The sequence below is a fragment of the Vollenhovia emeryi genome, unplaced genomic scaffold (genome assembly GCF_000949405.1).
Source record: "Vollenhovia emeryi isolate VEMERY1.0 unplaced genomic scaffold, V.emery_V1.0 DF939126.1, whole genome shotgun sequence".
NCBI classification, from domain to species: domain Eukaryota; kingdom Metazoa; phylum Arthropoda; class Insecta; order Hymenoptera; family Formicidae; genus Vollenhovia; species Vollenhovia emeryi.
In genome coordinates, this window is record NW_011967240.1 from 4,274,309 (window position 1) to 4,289,263 (window position 14,955).

The 14,955-nt window shown below is 38.1% G+C and overlaps 3 protein-coding genes across 3 annotated transcripts; all 3 read right to left on the minus strand.

Annotated features, from left to right (window-relative positions):
* Nucleotides 1–238: 238 nt before the first annotated feature.
* Nucleotides 239–1,228, minus strand: LOC105569109. Its single transcript, XM_012025300.1, has 2 exons — nt 1,031–1,228; nt 239–839 (listed from the first exon to the last, which is right to left on the minus strand). Exons 1-2 carry the CDS (start codon nt 1,226–1,228, stop codon nt 294–296), a joined length of 744 nt encoding a protein of 247 aa, XP_011880690.1. The 3' UTR covers nt 239–293.
* A 2,198-nt stretch (nt 1,229–3,426) lies between these two features.
* Nucleotides 3,427–4,866, minus strand: LOC105569108. The gene is made up of 3 exons (XM_012025298.1): nt 4,502–4,866; nt 3,964–4,325; nt 3,427–3,707 (listed from the first exon to the last, which is right to left on the minus strand). The coding sequence occupies exons 1-3, from the start codon at nt 4,603–4,605 to the stop codon at nt 3,427–3,429; spliced, it is 747 nt and encodes a 248-aa protein (XP_011880688.1). The 5' UTR covers nt 4,606–4,866.
* Nucleotides 4,867–5,639: 773 nt separating this feature from the next.
* LOC105569111 lies at nt 5,640–9,806 on the minus strand. The gene is made up of 4 exons (XM_012025302.1): nt 8,580–9,806; nt 8,271–8,503; nt 7,453–8,174; nt 5,640–6,864 (listed from the first exon to the last, which is right to left on the minus strand). Exons 1-4 carry the CDS (start codon nt 9,214–9,216, stop codon nt 6,726–6,728), a joined length of 1,731 nt encoding a protein of 576 aa, XP_011880692.1. The 5' UTR covers nt 9,217–9,806; the 3' UTR covers nt 5,640–6,725.
* Nucleotides 9,807–14,955: the final 5,149 nt, after the last annotated feature.

Here is a 14,955-nt window from a genome sequence, read left to right on the forward strand (position 1 = left end):
AGTTTTCAAATTTATTTTCTCTGTATATAGCCTAAATTGTGCTATCATTTCTTATATTATGTACATATTTTTTTCGTAAAAGAGCACATTAATTTAAAACTACGACAACTTTATTAACATTAATTTAATTAATCTTCTGGAATAAATTTGAGCATCGGACGTCAAGCGGCATCGGGAAAGCAGGTATTCAAGTAAGCGTAGGTCGAAATGACTTGCAATAATAATTTATTAAATAGATAGTAAAAATAGGAAGCTAAGTATTTTACAAAAGCATCTACAGGCCAACAGTGACATTAAGATTGTGCATGAGCGGCGTATGCGAGATTGTGCGCAAGCTGCGATGTCGAGAGTTGATCTTGATTCTGGAAAGATCTGTATTGAGTTTGATATTCCCATCCGTGGCCAATGGGTGCAGCGTGGGTATCGGCGGCGATTTTCTTGCAGAGCTGGAAGATGGCCATGCCAACGGACACGATGAAGCTGAAGAACGAGAGCTGCAGGGCGTTCCATGCCTTCAAACCGAGCACACCGATGGCCAGGGGAATCAGAGTCATTGCCTTCAGCAAGACGAACACGAGGATAGGGACGATGACTTTCTTCAGCTTGGATCTACGAGCCTCGTCGACGGCACGGCCCTGGCCGAACTTGACGTTGAAGGTGAGCTGATCGTCTTCGATATTGCGCGAGCTCACCTTCACGGTGGAGTCTAGTGGCAACTTAAAGGTCACGTCGTGAGAGGCCAAGTAAGATTGTACAGTATCGAGAAAAGAACTGTCGCTACGGGCGGACGTTGCTTCGATGGGGTATGAGTTATGTGTGACTTCCACCGTTTCGGATATCTGCAAAAATGAAGAGAGAAAAAAGGTCGGCATGTATAGTTGATTAATGCGAAATATCTTATTGCGTGTAAAAACAATTCACGTAACTTCACTAAGCAAAGTGAAAAAATAATAAAAGAAATATTAAATTAGAAATGAGAAATCTCCACCGTTGGAGTAATATCGGCAAAATGTTACACGCCGATACTTACCTTGAAGTTATCCTTACTGAAGATCTGGTCGAGCAGATTAAACACCTTAAACTTCATGCAAGCGATCTCGTCGTTCTTCTGCGAACATTCCGATCTGGATTGATCTACCATCTCGTCCATGGCATTCTTCCAGTTTTCATTCTTGGCCGGTTGCGCAGCGGCCAGCGCCAGTAGGCCGCACAAGATAAAGAGCTTCATGGCGTTAGCAGGGGGTGTATCCGTTCGTGAGGATTCTCGAGGAAAATTCGGGGTATGCACTTGTTCGTTGATAATGAATGACGACGATCGCGGCACGACGACTGATGCCAATGGGTTGGGCAGTACGGTATTTATACGAAGGCCTATCGTCGAATCGCACAACGCACGTTGAAGAGCCGTGTAGCGGTGTCCGCGAATACTCCCCCACTTCCACCCGGGCGTGGATTTTCTTTTCGTTCAGTATGGTCTTCGATTATTGAGGCCTCGCTACAGATCATGCCGCGACTACCTAATGAGGGAGGATAGAGCGGGCGGGCGTGAGATCGCGCGACACACCACACGCGACATCGAATCGGGGTGGCGGCCCCGATAGGTCACACATTTCGCATCATGAAACGCGATGGAATCTATGATATTAATGAGCAGTAGTTTGCTTTCCACGAACGATATCAGAAGACCCACTTGCGACGGTAGTCGCTCGTGGAATATTTTTAAAGCATGGCTTGAATTAAATTTTTTATAACAAACGCAGCTGGATTTTCTAATCAGACTGAATTCGTCCAAGTGAAAGCGGAATTAAAAAAGTTATCGGAAACGTCAGAGGAAAGAAATCTGATCTTTGAAAGTTTTTCAGGACATTACATTAAGTTTTATCGTTGCACAAAAATTTTAGAGGAGAACAAAAGTTAATTGAAGTAATACATATTTTTTATATAGAAATAAATATTATGTACACAAGAAATTACTGCAATAATTAGATCATTTTAATATCTTCGTTATTTTGAGCAATATTACACAATATTTTGAACCCCTGGACAATTATGGCTTTCGATTTGTCTACTTACACAATTTGTTAAATCATTCTTTAACTGCTTGATTTTTCATATTCGACGTAGCAAAGTCTAATGATTTCAATGCAGAATGATACACAAGTAATTGATAAATTTTATGATTTAGTTGTACGTAACGACAATTAATCTTTATTAGTTGTCAGACAAGAGGAAAAATTAAAGAAAGACAAATGAGCACAAATGACGTCTCTAATTATGTTTAATCTTTCTCAGCGCCTTTCTTTGTAGCAATCAGCCGGAAATGATGTATACGTAGAGTCCTTTATCCTTGACACTAAAGTCACCGTAACATTGGCATTGAACCAATCATTCATTCACGGCACGATCATATGTAACTTTCCACACGAGCGCCCCGTTAAAACTCCCTCCTGTCTCTTCATGTTCTCTTCACGTTTCCTTATGTCGTTAACCCGATCTCTAGACACTGCTAATTTCACCCTGTTGGACCTAATTAAATTGTAACTCCTGATCGAACCTAAAGGAAAACGGTTCGTCGGGGTACATCAGCAATGCGCGTTGCGTGCGAGTTTCTCGCGCGAGAATGCGCATGGGGTACTATCGAAGACACTTCTGTCTTCCTGCCCGACTTCTCCTTTATCGTAACAATGAAACGACAACTGGAATTTTGGGTCAAGTCTGCATAAACATTTAGGCCATTTGCCCGATAAAATGCCGATCGATATATTTCGCATTTTGCACAATTGATCTATTCGTTTCGCTCTTAGTCTGTGTATTAGCTTTTAGTAAATTTGCGTGCATCAACGAACGTTTCATAAACTGCAACATCCCTCCATTACCACATTCATCTTTTCCTAGGGAAATGGCGTTTTTCAATATTTATGAGGACTGAAAGCAATTTCATAATACAGATTACACAAACTAATAAAAGTTTTATAAAAATTCTATCTTAATTTTTTCAAAAATGTATTTACATATTCCTACATACAGTACCAATGTACCATACATATGTATACAATAATTTCAGTTGTTCTGAATTTATTATATTAGTTTTATAATGACAATTTATTTATTCAAATTGCCAAGAGTGAGAATGCGCCAAAGCAGGAATCACCTTTTCAATTTTGAAACTTATTCCAATTCCGTATTTATTATTCTTTTGTAAGATGTACTCACTGTTAGGAGAGAACGATAGCGTTCTTTGCATCTGAGGAAAATGACAGTTTAAAATACTGAAACGGAGTGTTGTGGCGTAAATAATCGATAAAGTTTATTTGATGAAATGCAAAAGTTTTAATTATACATAAATAATGTAGGTGGAACACTAACAATGAATAAATAGGTAAATCTACACAAACGATAAAACAATTAATTTCGTTGTACATCGTTCTATTTCCTATAGGCCCTGTAAGGTCCGTGCGGTGCAGTGTCCCAATGAGGGGGGTGTTCTATGGGCGGGTGTCCATAGTGAACAACCTCGTAAGCGACTTTCGGTTTAGTCAGCTTGAAGAGCACCATCGCTCCGCTGAGAACCAATGACAAAAGACCCAAAGTCAGCGCCTTCCAAGTTTTCAATGCGATGAGAGCGAGAGCGAGAGGTACCAAAGCGGTGGCTTTGAACTTGAGGCCAAGAAGGAATGGTATCATCACTTTCTTGACGAAACCGCGACCTGCGAATATAAAGAAAATTAAATTAAAATAAGAATTATTTAAGCACCAACATGTTGACGCGGCTCTTTAGTCTTCATTCCTTCTAATTTGTGTTTATCACATGAGAGCCTTGTGAATTTTAATTAATTTGTCTACTTGAAATGTTCCTCGAGAAACCCTTTAGTAGCTTAACGAATATAATTTTTTTTTATACTTATAGATTGTAAAATATAAAATAATACAAACGTCAATTCATGCTGTTTATTACTAGAGTACCTTGTTCATTAGAAGAATCACTAAGAGGGATTGTAAGACTCTTCGGCATGCTGTCGACTAAGGATCTGGGGACAATATTGGATCCTTCAATCGCTGCTGGTAGCTTAGCCTCAAGCTGATGGCTTGACAAGTACGCGTCCAATTTTTCGAGCAACAATGTTCGTAGGAATTTTCTCTTGGCTGGATCCGCGGCGTCGAATTGTGAGGTAGAATAATCTTCCATTTTATGCTCTGGTTCGTCACGGGATTTAACTACTGCTAAATCCTCCGTAATAGCTAGTCTGTCTTGTTTCATGGCATCGGTAATATAAGCCAACACTTTCGGTTTAACACAAGATAACATGGATTCGCTATCTGCGCATCTGAAAGAAATTTCAAGCTTGTACACCATATAAAAAAAAGACATGAGATATTTCTACGATATTACTGTTACTTTTGACATTGTAATTTAATTGAACGCAAACAAGTAAATATATATATATATAATTATTAATAATTAGAATAATAAATATAAAAAATTATAATCATTATAAGTTACCTGTGATAAATTTCTTGTAGGACATCAACAGTAGTTTCTATTTGTTGAGCACTAGTGAGAATCGCCAGAAGGGCTACTAACGCAAAAGTGGTTAAAATCCTCATGGCGGTACCACCGATTCGCCAGACTAAACACCGAATGCCAGTACGGTCGGCGTCAACGGGGTTTTATAGCTGATGGCAGTCGCGTACGACTGATGAATTTTGATCAGGGACGTGTGGCTGACTGGTTGAAAGAAAAGAAGAAAGCCTCATTATTTAGGGTGTCGGTATTTTCACGACTCCGAGTGCTTTCGTCCCTCTGGAATGATTTCGATTTCGATGTCTACACCACTTCCGCTTTTAAATTAGGTTCAATGAACTATATTTAGGTGATACTTGCTCAAAATATTTTTCAAAAAGTTCCTGATTTTTCAAGATATTTTCAACGTGATTTTTATGGCACAATGAAATTTTCAATTCTTTTCCATTTGTCTAATTATAACCAAAAACGTAATAAAAATGTACGCACTTTCATTAGATCGAGATATAAAAAATTATAATTTTATGAAATACCGAAATAAAGAAATATAGGAGTTACTTTTTATTTCCTTAAAATTTTAAGCACTCTTGACGTTTATGTAATTAAAAAAATTACTTATAAATACTTTGATTTGAAGCATATTTTTATGTATTTATACTTTTTAAAATTAAATAGAGTTACTTAACAGAGAGCAGGAAAAAGATATACAAAGAAAGTAACTTTACAGTATTATCATATTGGAAGAAAATATATTAAATATCACTTATATGTTTACTTAAGTTAATGATTTTTTAATGTCTATCAATAAACAAGAAATACAATAACAACAAAATGTATTTAAACTAATTTATTAAATAAATCTAAGAGAGAGAGAGAGAGAGAGAGAGAGAGAGAGAAAGAGAGTAAAATAAATTATCTTGCTCATAAAATTACTTATTCAATTTTAGAAAAAATAAAAAAATGAAATTTTTAGAATATTCATAAGATTGTTTTAATTTAACTAGTACGTGATTTAAGAAGTATTTGTTGTTGAAGCTATTGAATACAAGCATAGGTGTGTACAAGGATAATGTATGTATATAAAAGTATGTATAAACATTGATTTAACATTTTATTGTACATATATTAATATACACGGTCAGGCCACATAATTGATTAAAAGTTCATTTTCTATATCGTTTTTGCGATATTTGAATAATTAAAAGATTTAAGATAAAGTTTAAATAACATTTATTGGGTATGGCACCCGAATATATAACAGCAATTAATTATTTAACAAAATTAAGCAGTCCTTAAATACTAAACACTACCTTTTATATAACATCACACGTATCATGCAAAAATGCAATATGTCTTTAACATATTTTTAATTTATTACGGCATCTAAATATCTTTTATGCTATTGCATGTAATCATGAAAAAGACTAAGTTATTATAAAATGTTCTAATTTGTTAAATGTTTTGTAAATAAATATTAAAGAAAAGTTATGTGTCATATTGCGTTTCAAAAATAAAAATATTCTTTTAATTTCTAAGTTATTCGTACTTTCCAGATATGAATCAATTAAATTAGTACAATTTCCCTCATTATTTCTTAAAACACCATGATTTTTTAATTACATAATCTAAAACTTATGACGCTCGCTTAACCTATGAAATGCCACATAATCCAACATCATATCTTATTACCTAACAATGATATTCTTGGAGACAGTAATCTTTGTGACAACGCGTCAAAAAAACTACGGAAACTTCGACACGCCATCACAAAATTCACCGATTGTACTCCTTGCTAAATGTGATGATTAAATTTGAAGAGAATTGGCGTGAATTACAATAAAATGTTACATTGAATGTGTTGGTCGGCATTTGATTAACTAAAAAATTAATTGCTAGAATTAGTACGACGAGTGCGCGTCTGTTCGCAGGGCACCTCAATGTCTTTGCTAATAGGAAAATTAGAGTTGACACGACTTCACGCACGTCTCATATATGTATTCATAAATTAATGCATGGCAGTAGATCGTTGTTTCTTATAGTGATATTACGCAACGTTACGACGCTGAGCTTCTAATGTAATTTCTTCGGCCTCATTGAGCAAATATATATGTCCAGCAGCATTGTACACAAACGGGATTGTAGTGTCCGTTATAATTTACTCGCGGATTATGCGAGTTGCTATAAATTTCGCGTTACGGGACATTTATTCAATATTACTGTGACAGGGATACGTCTTGAGGCAATCTCCACCGTCTTGACCGTATCTGGCTGCGTTCATGTATCTGTAGAACTTTTGGCTGGACGTACTTCCCGTTATATCACGCCTCAGTTCCTGTGGATCTCTGCAAAGATATGTAATTTTTCAAATGAATCCAATTTGCACAAGGCACAATGTCTTAAGAATAGCAAGAGATTACACGTCTCAATTAACGTGCTTGTTTCGAGCCGCGTCGACCCGATTCATGCTCGTTTTCCTTGCTCGTTACCGGAATAATTCGATATACGCGCATTGCTCTGAAACGTAATTTTGTTGCTCCTAAATAGAAAGTTACTTCTGAAAAGGCCGTAATTATGCGTAAGCGAGTTACTCGACAAACGTCACGGACGCAACAGAACTGTACTATATTTCCGGTTCGTCGCGTGGCCGGCTTGACTGTAAAATATCTTCACAAGTTATGCCAATTGTTAATAAAAATGTAATCAAGACGCAACACTCAACGCTAGCTTGGCCTGAGATGCGCGAAATCGGATTCACGTCATTAAGAAGCAGCAAAGAAGAACGAAAAAATGAAGAAAAGAGAGAAAGAAATGGAGAGAGAAACCAACATGACCCGATTAACGCGATTCGGAGCGCGCGGGCGATCTCCACCTTTCTCTTTGTGATGCGCGATTTAATCGATAAGCCACGTAGCTGCTACTGTGCTTCATACCTGGAAAGTTCGTTGGACACCAGATTACTGTGCGGCGAATAGCCCGCCGGATTTTTGTACATGCTGCAAACGAGCATCTCTCTACACGACTCTTCGTAGAACCTCAGCTGCTCGAAGATATCCTCTAGCCGAGCAATTATAGGCCCGTAATAGTCGTCTTCCGTGTCTTGTCGTGATATCGATACGGAGGGACTCTTGGCAGGTGCGACGGGTGTCAAGAACCTTTGAGGCTGATGGTGAATCGGGCGTATGTTCGGCGCAAAGACCGCGTAAGGGTTCTTCATCGGTGCTTTCGCACCGGACACGAGGCCCGGATTGATCGAAAGTACAGCGGCGGGATTTGGCTGCAGTGCGGGTCGTCGGTACGCGGAATATGCCAAATTGTGAGCACCGGCCGCCACCGAATTGTCCAGATAGGACGACGCGATCGGCTTCACGTTTGGCGCGTATTGAGGCAGTCCGTACGGACCCGAATACACAAGTCCCGAAACTGAAGTCGGGGCCGGGACTACGCGATTTATAGACTGACTGGATTCCTCGTAGGGTTCGTTCTGAGGCTCGATGCCCCATTCCTTCAGTTCCTCCATATCCTTCCGGTATTGAACTTGAGGATGGGCGTAATCGTCGGCGTAACCATCCAAGCTATGATGAGGCTCGGAGTGGTGGTCGTAATACGTTGGGACTGCCACCGGAACCGGCACGTGATGATGGTGATGCGCTATCTGAAATACAGGAATTTATTGATTTCACGTTATTTAATACCGACAAAAATATTTTATACGAAAGAAGATGGAGATGCGAAAAGATCGCACGCATACCTGATGGTGATGATGATGGAACTTGGTGCCGTGGTGCGAATAATAGCTCGAGCAGAGCTTGAATATGTGAGCGAACGCAGGTATGAAGAAGAGCAGCAGTTTTAAGAAAAGTTTCTTGGCAGCGCCCACGCCGAAGAGGAACGGGATTATAAACAGAAACTTGACTTTAATTAGCTTGATAATTAGAAGAAGCGCCAGGAAGCTGGTCAACAATTTGTTCTGTATGAACTTCTCTAAAATAAAACGAGACATTATGTTCTACGTCACTAATATTCCACGGTAAATATTGAAGACTTTGAGTTTCCTTACTGATTTTCTTAAAAATGCGCCCCTGCTCTTGTACACCACTGGTACCGAAGTCTATCCTAAGGAGAGCGCCGTCCTCGTCTACCTCGCGCGGACTTATTTTCATCGTGGCACCTTCGAAGAAAAACTGCGGAAGTTGAATTTCATAATTACGAGTTGACAAAAATTTCACTGTTTTTCGTCGCAGAGCGTTCGTAATCTCCTCAAGCGGCGATCTGTCACCAAACGTTCGACCTTGCGTCCTTCTTTCTCCGACTTGTTCCTCACAGTCATTCGTATCGACATCTATGAGGTTCTCGCGAACATCGTTACGACTTTCTGTCTTAGGACACGTGTCATAAGTGATATTGTTCTTCGTAAGTATAAGACCGTCGAAGACGGTGATATTGTCCCTTTCGATGAATACATTATCGAGATACGTGTACGCATTTTTTTGTATACAAGAAAACGTCACTCTCTTCTTGCAGTCCTTGAAGAGCCCGTGCCAGAGCTCGTTTCCGGTCTCGTTGACATTTAATGTGTTAAATCTGAGAATCTTGGCGTACTGCCTGAGTTTCTCGTTGCTGAATAACTCCGAGTACGATAGCGTCATCGAAAGACACAGCAGGATTAATGTCGTTCCCCGATACATCTTCAGCATCACTTGCGGTGGTTTAACTACGTTTAGTGTGTATAATACGCATATATTTGATTTGACTTTTATTTACGTATGACCAGAAGTGTGAGGTAGCGTGCCGGAAGTGCTGCACGCTCTGAATAAATATGACCGGCACCAACTACTTGTTTAGTAACTAGAACCGGTACACTTTTGATTTCGCGAAAGGGTCATCGTCACTAATCCACGTGCACGTCGGTTTCTTTGGTATCTACCCGTGGCCGTCACACGCCCTTCCTACTTATTGGAGCCGCCGTTCAACGTCGATCTTCCCCCCTCTTCTTCGTGGCCGAAAACTCTACCGCGTCCTCCTCCCACCGCTTAGCGACCATCGATGGTCCTCTTCTTCGCGATTTCGGTCCTCGGCGATTCGGTGCGCGCGTAAGCTCTGCTGGCTGCTCGATCACGTTGCATCGCAGACGTCGACCGTCATGCTGACTACCATTATTCGCATCACTATCATCACATGTAACTTCTTCTCCGTGCACCTTTGACCCGTTTTGTCTGCTTCACCCTCCTTCTCTCTTTTTATCTCGTTCGTCTAGACGCGCTACGTTCAATCTCTCGCTTCGCACTAACCACGGGCCTCTCCGTTCTCGGTTACAATTCACCTGAGCGTCAAGTGTGTCAAAGGCCCTCCTACTCCGTCGGCGAGCTCCTCCGTGGAAGGTCATTATCGTCTCCTCTCGGACTGCAACCGACCAGGCCTGTGCTTATACGCGCGCGCGCTTAAGACCGTCCGACTCCTGGCCGCGGATCTGGTGTACACGTACGCAGGGGGGCATGTTTAGGACAAGCTGACGGAAAACGCTTCTTCTCGATCGAGTATAATTATCACGTTTGCGTGTGTCCAACATTCAGAGCATTCGGAATATCCGGTAACATTTAAAACATCAAATGTTCACGTTTGAATTTACGATCCGACCAGCTTGAGTTTTATTTCTGTAATTTTCTTCTCACTGCACCTATGTGTCAACATGCAAGATGTTTTTACGAGATAAAAATTAATAAATTCATAAATTTTATCAAATTCCACAAGATTTTATAGTTTTATCGTGAACTGTGAAATTTCTCTCTCATACTATTGATGCATGTAAATGGTACATACAAATTTTTGTTAGAATGATGAACGGTGTAAGACCACAAGAGAGGTACAGAGAATTTAATGTGTATTTTACGCGTGTATACGCATCACTGTAATATGCAATGGCATATAAAGAATTGTGATTGATTTTTCTAATTTCGTAAATTGTGCTCTAACGAAAAATTGTGCCTCAACAAAAAATTGTTCCGTAAGCGATTAATATATAATTAAACTATCGCATAGATCTGTTTGAAATTATTGTATATACGGGTCTGTGGTATGCGTCCCGGTGCAAATCCAGTTTAACTTCCTTATCTCTTATAATAACTGGATTTTAAATTGAATTTTTTAACTAAATACAGTTAATATATTATTTTGCGTGTAAAAGGTAGGTATAATATTAAAATTGTTTAAATGGAAAAATCAGTTGCAACGTGATAAATGTTACAGTAAATATTTAAAATATAAAATATTTGAAGTATATACAAGTACATCGTAGCTCTGAACATTTTTCTGTCTTGCTGTTTACAAAAAGTTTTGATGATAATCGTACGTCAATCTAAAAAATGCGAAACATTTCCTTCATTTAATTATATTAATTTTACGACGAAGGAGAGAAGCTGTGCCAAAGATTTAAATCATGTTTTAGTCGCAGTTTCTTGTGGCACTCAAATAACGAGCATTAAAAAATGATTGATTAAGGATATATTTTATTCTTTATCAAAATATCCCTCGACTGAAATACAATTAATAACTTATCAGATGAGTGATCATGTATCCAAGTCTGTCATAAATTATATTCTAAATTTTCTGTATGTATTATTCCGTATGTAGGAATGTAAACATACTTTCGGATCCGTTAATGTAATGAAATATCCACGATTGAATCACGAGAGAATTGATTTATTCTTTATGCCCACCACTATGTTCTACACTGTATTTTATTATCACTATATTAAAGTAATATCAGTGTTGTCAAACTGTAAATGTGTTCAAGCATGGTAATAAATGTCTGGCCACGTAAGCGCCATTATGACACGCACAAAAAATTATGCTAACGCAAGTCATACTCGGAAAAATTATGCACTGATCGTTAACACCGCAATGTACTTTTACTTTAAGAAATAATGTTATTTATCGCGTAACTAGATGCGTTTGGAAAAAAATATTTAATCGGTCGAGTTAAAAACCTGCTTTATAATTTACGCATTCATATCAGCAAAACATTATCAAATAAACATCACCTTGTTACATTTCTCTCGTACTCACCATCCGCTTTTCACTAATAGATTCCTGGTGAAGGTGTTCTCCTTATTCCAGCTAGAGAGGAGAGAAGTAACTCAAAGATACATAGTATCCATATCCAACCTATGTTTAATATACCTCAGTGACAGTAAGACGTATCTTCTTCAATACGCTAATAAATGGTTTCGATTATGTAATAATATACTTATTGAGATGTGAAGACGCCTGCATGTCGCATCTATTATCAATTTTATTTAAATCAAAAACCTTCAATGTTTGTAAACTTATTTTAAAAACTTATTTTTTGCCTTCTTACCTTCACTAAAACGATTTTTTTAACAAACACAATAAAATCTCAATAAATATTATAGGTTAACTCATTATGTGTTTTTACTTTCTTCCGTTTCTTCTCTTTCTTTCTCTCGAATTAAAACTTTCTCTTATATTAAACAATTTTAGCATTCGTTTGTTATTTTTATTATTTAAATGTTATTTTACAAATAATAATGTTAAATACGTAGCTTATTCCTCGTATAAACGTGTTTTTGAATATGTATGGTTTCTTGTGTGAAAAACGTGTTTTGGAAGTAGCGCATTCATCTCTCTGAATGCTCCATATGCAAAAACATGGAGGTCAAAGCCGATGCCAATAAAGAAACTGTATCTGTAAAGAAACTGTAAGTTCAATGTCTCTCTCATCGAGCAAGATGATTGGGCGGACCAAGTGAGTGGACGCGGGCAGTTTGACCGGATGAATGCCATTGACCCACTAAAATAAGGCGCTAGGTAGGTAGGTAGGTTGTAGCACATGACCGGCTTACGCGTTCGTTGCCGAAAAACGTTCGTTCACACGTACGCGCGTGAAGAAGGCGCACATTCCTCGGGATAGGATTTCACAGCAGAAATTTCGTTCCGTCGCTATGATTTGTCTTCCTTCCGTTGATGAATACAAAATATCATGTACGTGTACTCTTATTTTACCTCACTTCTTTGGGAGCTCTCGATACCCATGGAGGAACAAGAGGCTCGTTCAACATTCCAGCGTAACCTAGTTACGTCTTAGTCATAATTTATCAAATGCGGGTGACAAATGTACTGAATACTTTTTCATTTCGTGGAAATGAAGGCAGCAACGCTACTAAAAGTTTGCGTGCATTTAATTCCCCCTACTTGAGATACCGTTATTTAAAATCTCATTTGTGAAGTAGTAGTTATTAGACTTTAACATTAACTTTATTTTATTCAAATAACATTGAAATTTCTAATATAATTATAGTACGATCGAGTAGATAGAAAATTAAGTGTATCCGTGATTAATTGTAAATCAATTATAGATTTTTATCCGAGATAATTTACAGCAAAAACAATTTATTCTCACTCAAAAAAATCCTTTTTCTTTGAGTATTATTACTACGCAAATTATATCTCCGACAAAATTTTATTTGATAATTGTTTGATATATAGTCGTGTGATTTTGTAATAATTTCTATTTCTATGAATATCTGCCCGTCTGTTTTTTAAATTATCCCGCTATGTCTAATGATCTCTGCTGCAAAAGAAAACAATTTGTACCGGTCTAACTGTGGTGGATCACTTGAGATGTGCCAGTCGCTCGCGACCGCATATTAGAAAGTATTTTGAGTTTAGAGATGTGTAATTGCAAATTGCCAATTGTGTGTGTGTGAACCAGAAGTGTAAACTCCAACGGCGACGAAGCAGATCCAACGGAAAGTATTTGTCTGCGGTGCATCGAAACTGGTTTGTGCAGTACAAAGTGAACCAAGCAACTGGGACATACCACATATTGGGTGAGCAAAAAGCTGTGTGTTTTAGCACTCCTTAGAAAAAATTCATTGTGTGGTAATGACAAAGTTCATCAAAGTTTATGATCTTTCTAGTAACACTGAGAACCTTAGAAAGCAACTTTTAATTTTTCGCAGTAGCATATGGAGATATATTTTCCAAATCATCTTTGGTGAGTGTCCTACTTAGCGGAACGATTTAAGATTCATTTTAATATCTATATTCTAAAATAAAATAAATAGCATATTGTTAACTAATCGCGCATTAGAATTATAATAAAGATTACAGTTAAGAATAGATAAAAGACTAACTGTCGTAGTGTCAAACCGTCAATCATAACTTTTTCATTCCCATTCTTTAACGAAGAGTGACAACATTACTCACCCACTTACCTATCTTCTTTTACCTCAGATCAGAGACATGCGACTACAATATTATCGCACCGTCTCTGACGGAACAAATAGCATACTGCACATTGCCTCATATTATGCGGACACAGACTACTATACAATTTCCGTTACGTCAACTGAGACAGGGAAATGGCCTTCGGCTTTTGTAATAAACTTCCCAGACAGATAAGCAAGTAAACGGAAATGTCGTATGAAATATGTACACAGAAACAAATACTAAGAACAACACCTACGTGTAATATCAGTTAAGTTAATATTATCACAAATAATAAGTGATAAAGAGTTTTTGGTGTATCGAATATTTTCTTCGGCATCGAAATTTCTTAATATTTTTATAAACAATTGTAAACTTTTACATTTTCGGCGGACGATGACAATGTTATATTACAATATTTTCAAAATGATACTATTAGTACAAATAGCAAATTAAAATTAGTCGTTGTTGCATAGACTCTTTTTAATAACTGATCCTGAGATGCGCGGTAACATAGGAAAGTGATCCTCAGGCGTAGAATTGCGCTTGCACCTATTTCCGGAATAGTGGGAAGCTTCCTTGTGTCGGACGGCACGAACACTTTCACCGATTTTCCCAATCAGTCGCGAAAAGTAGCCAAGTGGTCAGTAGCATCCTGTTGATCAGTAGGTTACCTAACGGTGATTGACAGATAAGCTCGCGGTTTAAGCAGGCGCTTCCCCATCAAAGAAGCTAAAGGAGAGCGCCCCGAGAAAATCAAATGCGCGACCATAACCGCGCATGCTCGCGCGTCGTCCACTGCGACGGCTGACAAATCCGCGTCTACCGTTTCTCTTTTCGAATCAGATCGCGTTGCCACCGAAAAGATTACGTGTCGTGAGTCTCAAACAGACGGTCAACATACTAATGTGGGTCGATCATTGCACGAGTAAAAACCGCAGACGACTTGAGAATTTCGTATATAACATTCGCCATGCAAAGTATAACCGGGTTCACAAGTCAGATAATCTCAAATAAGTAAAACAAAACATTAAATGGTAAGATTGCTTAAAGATGCACCATATCATATTTCTATAGCAGCCAATTCAAAATAATTCTTTAAGGACTAATTGACATGACATTTACATGTTTGTAAAGTGTCTTTACTTTTTACGCTTCTTATTCATTTTTTTTAACATAAATTTCAAAGAATTTAAAGGACTCAGAGC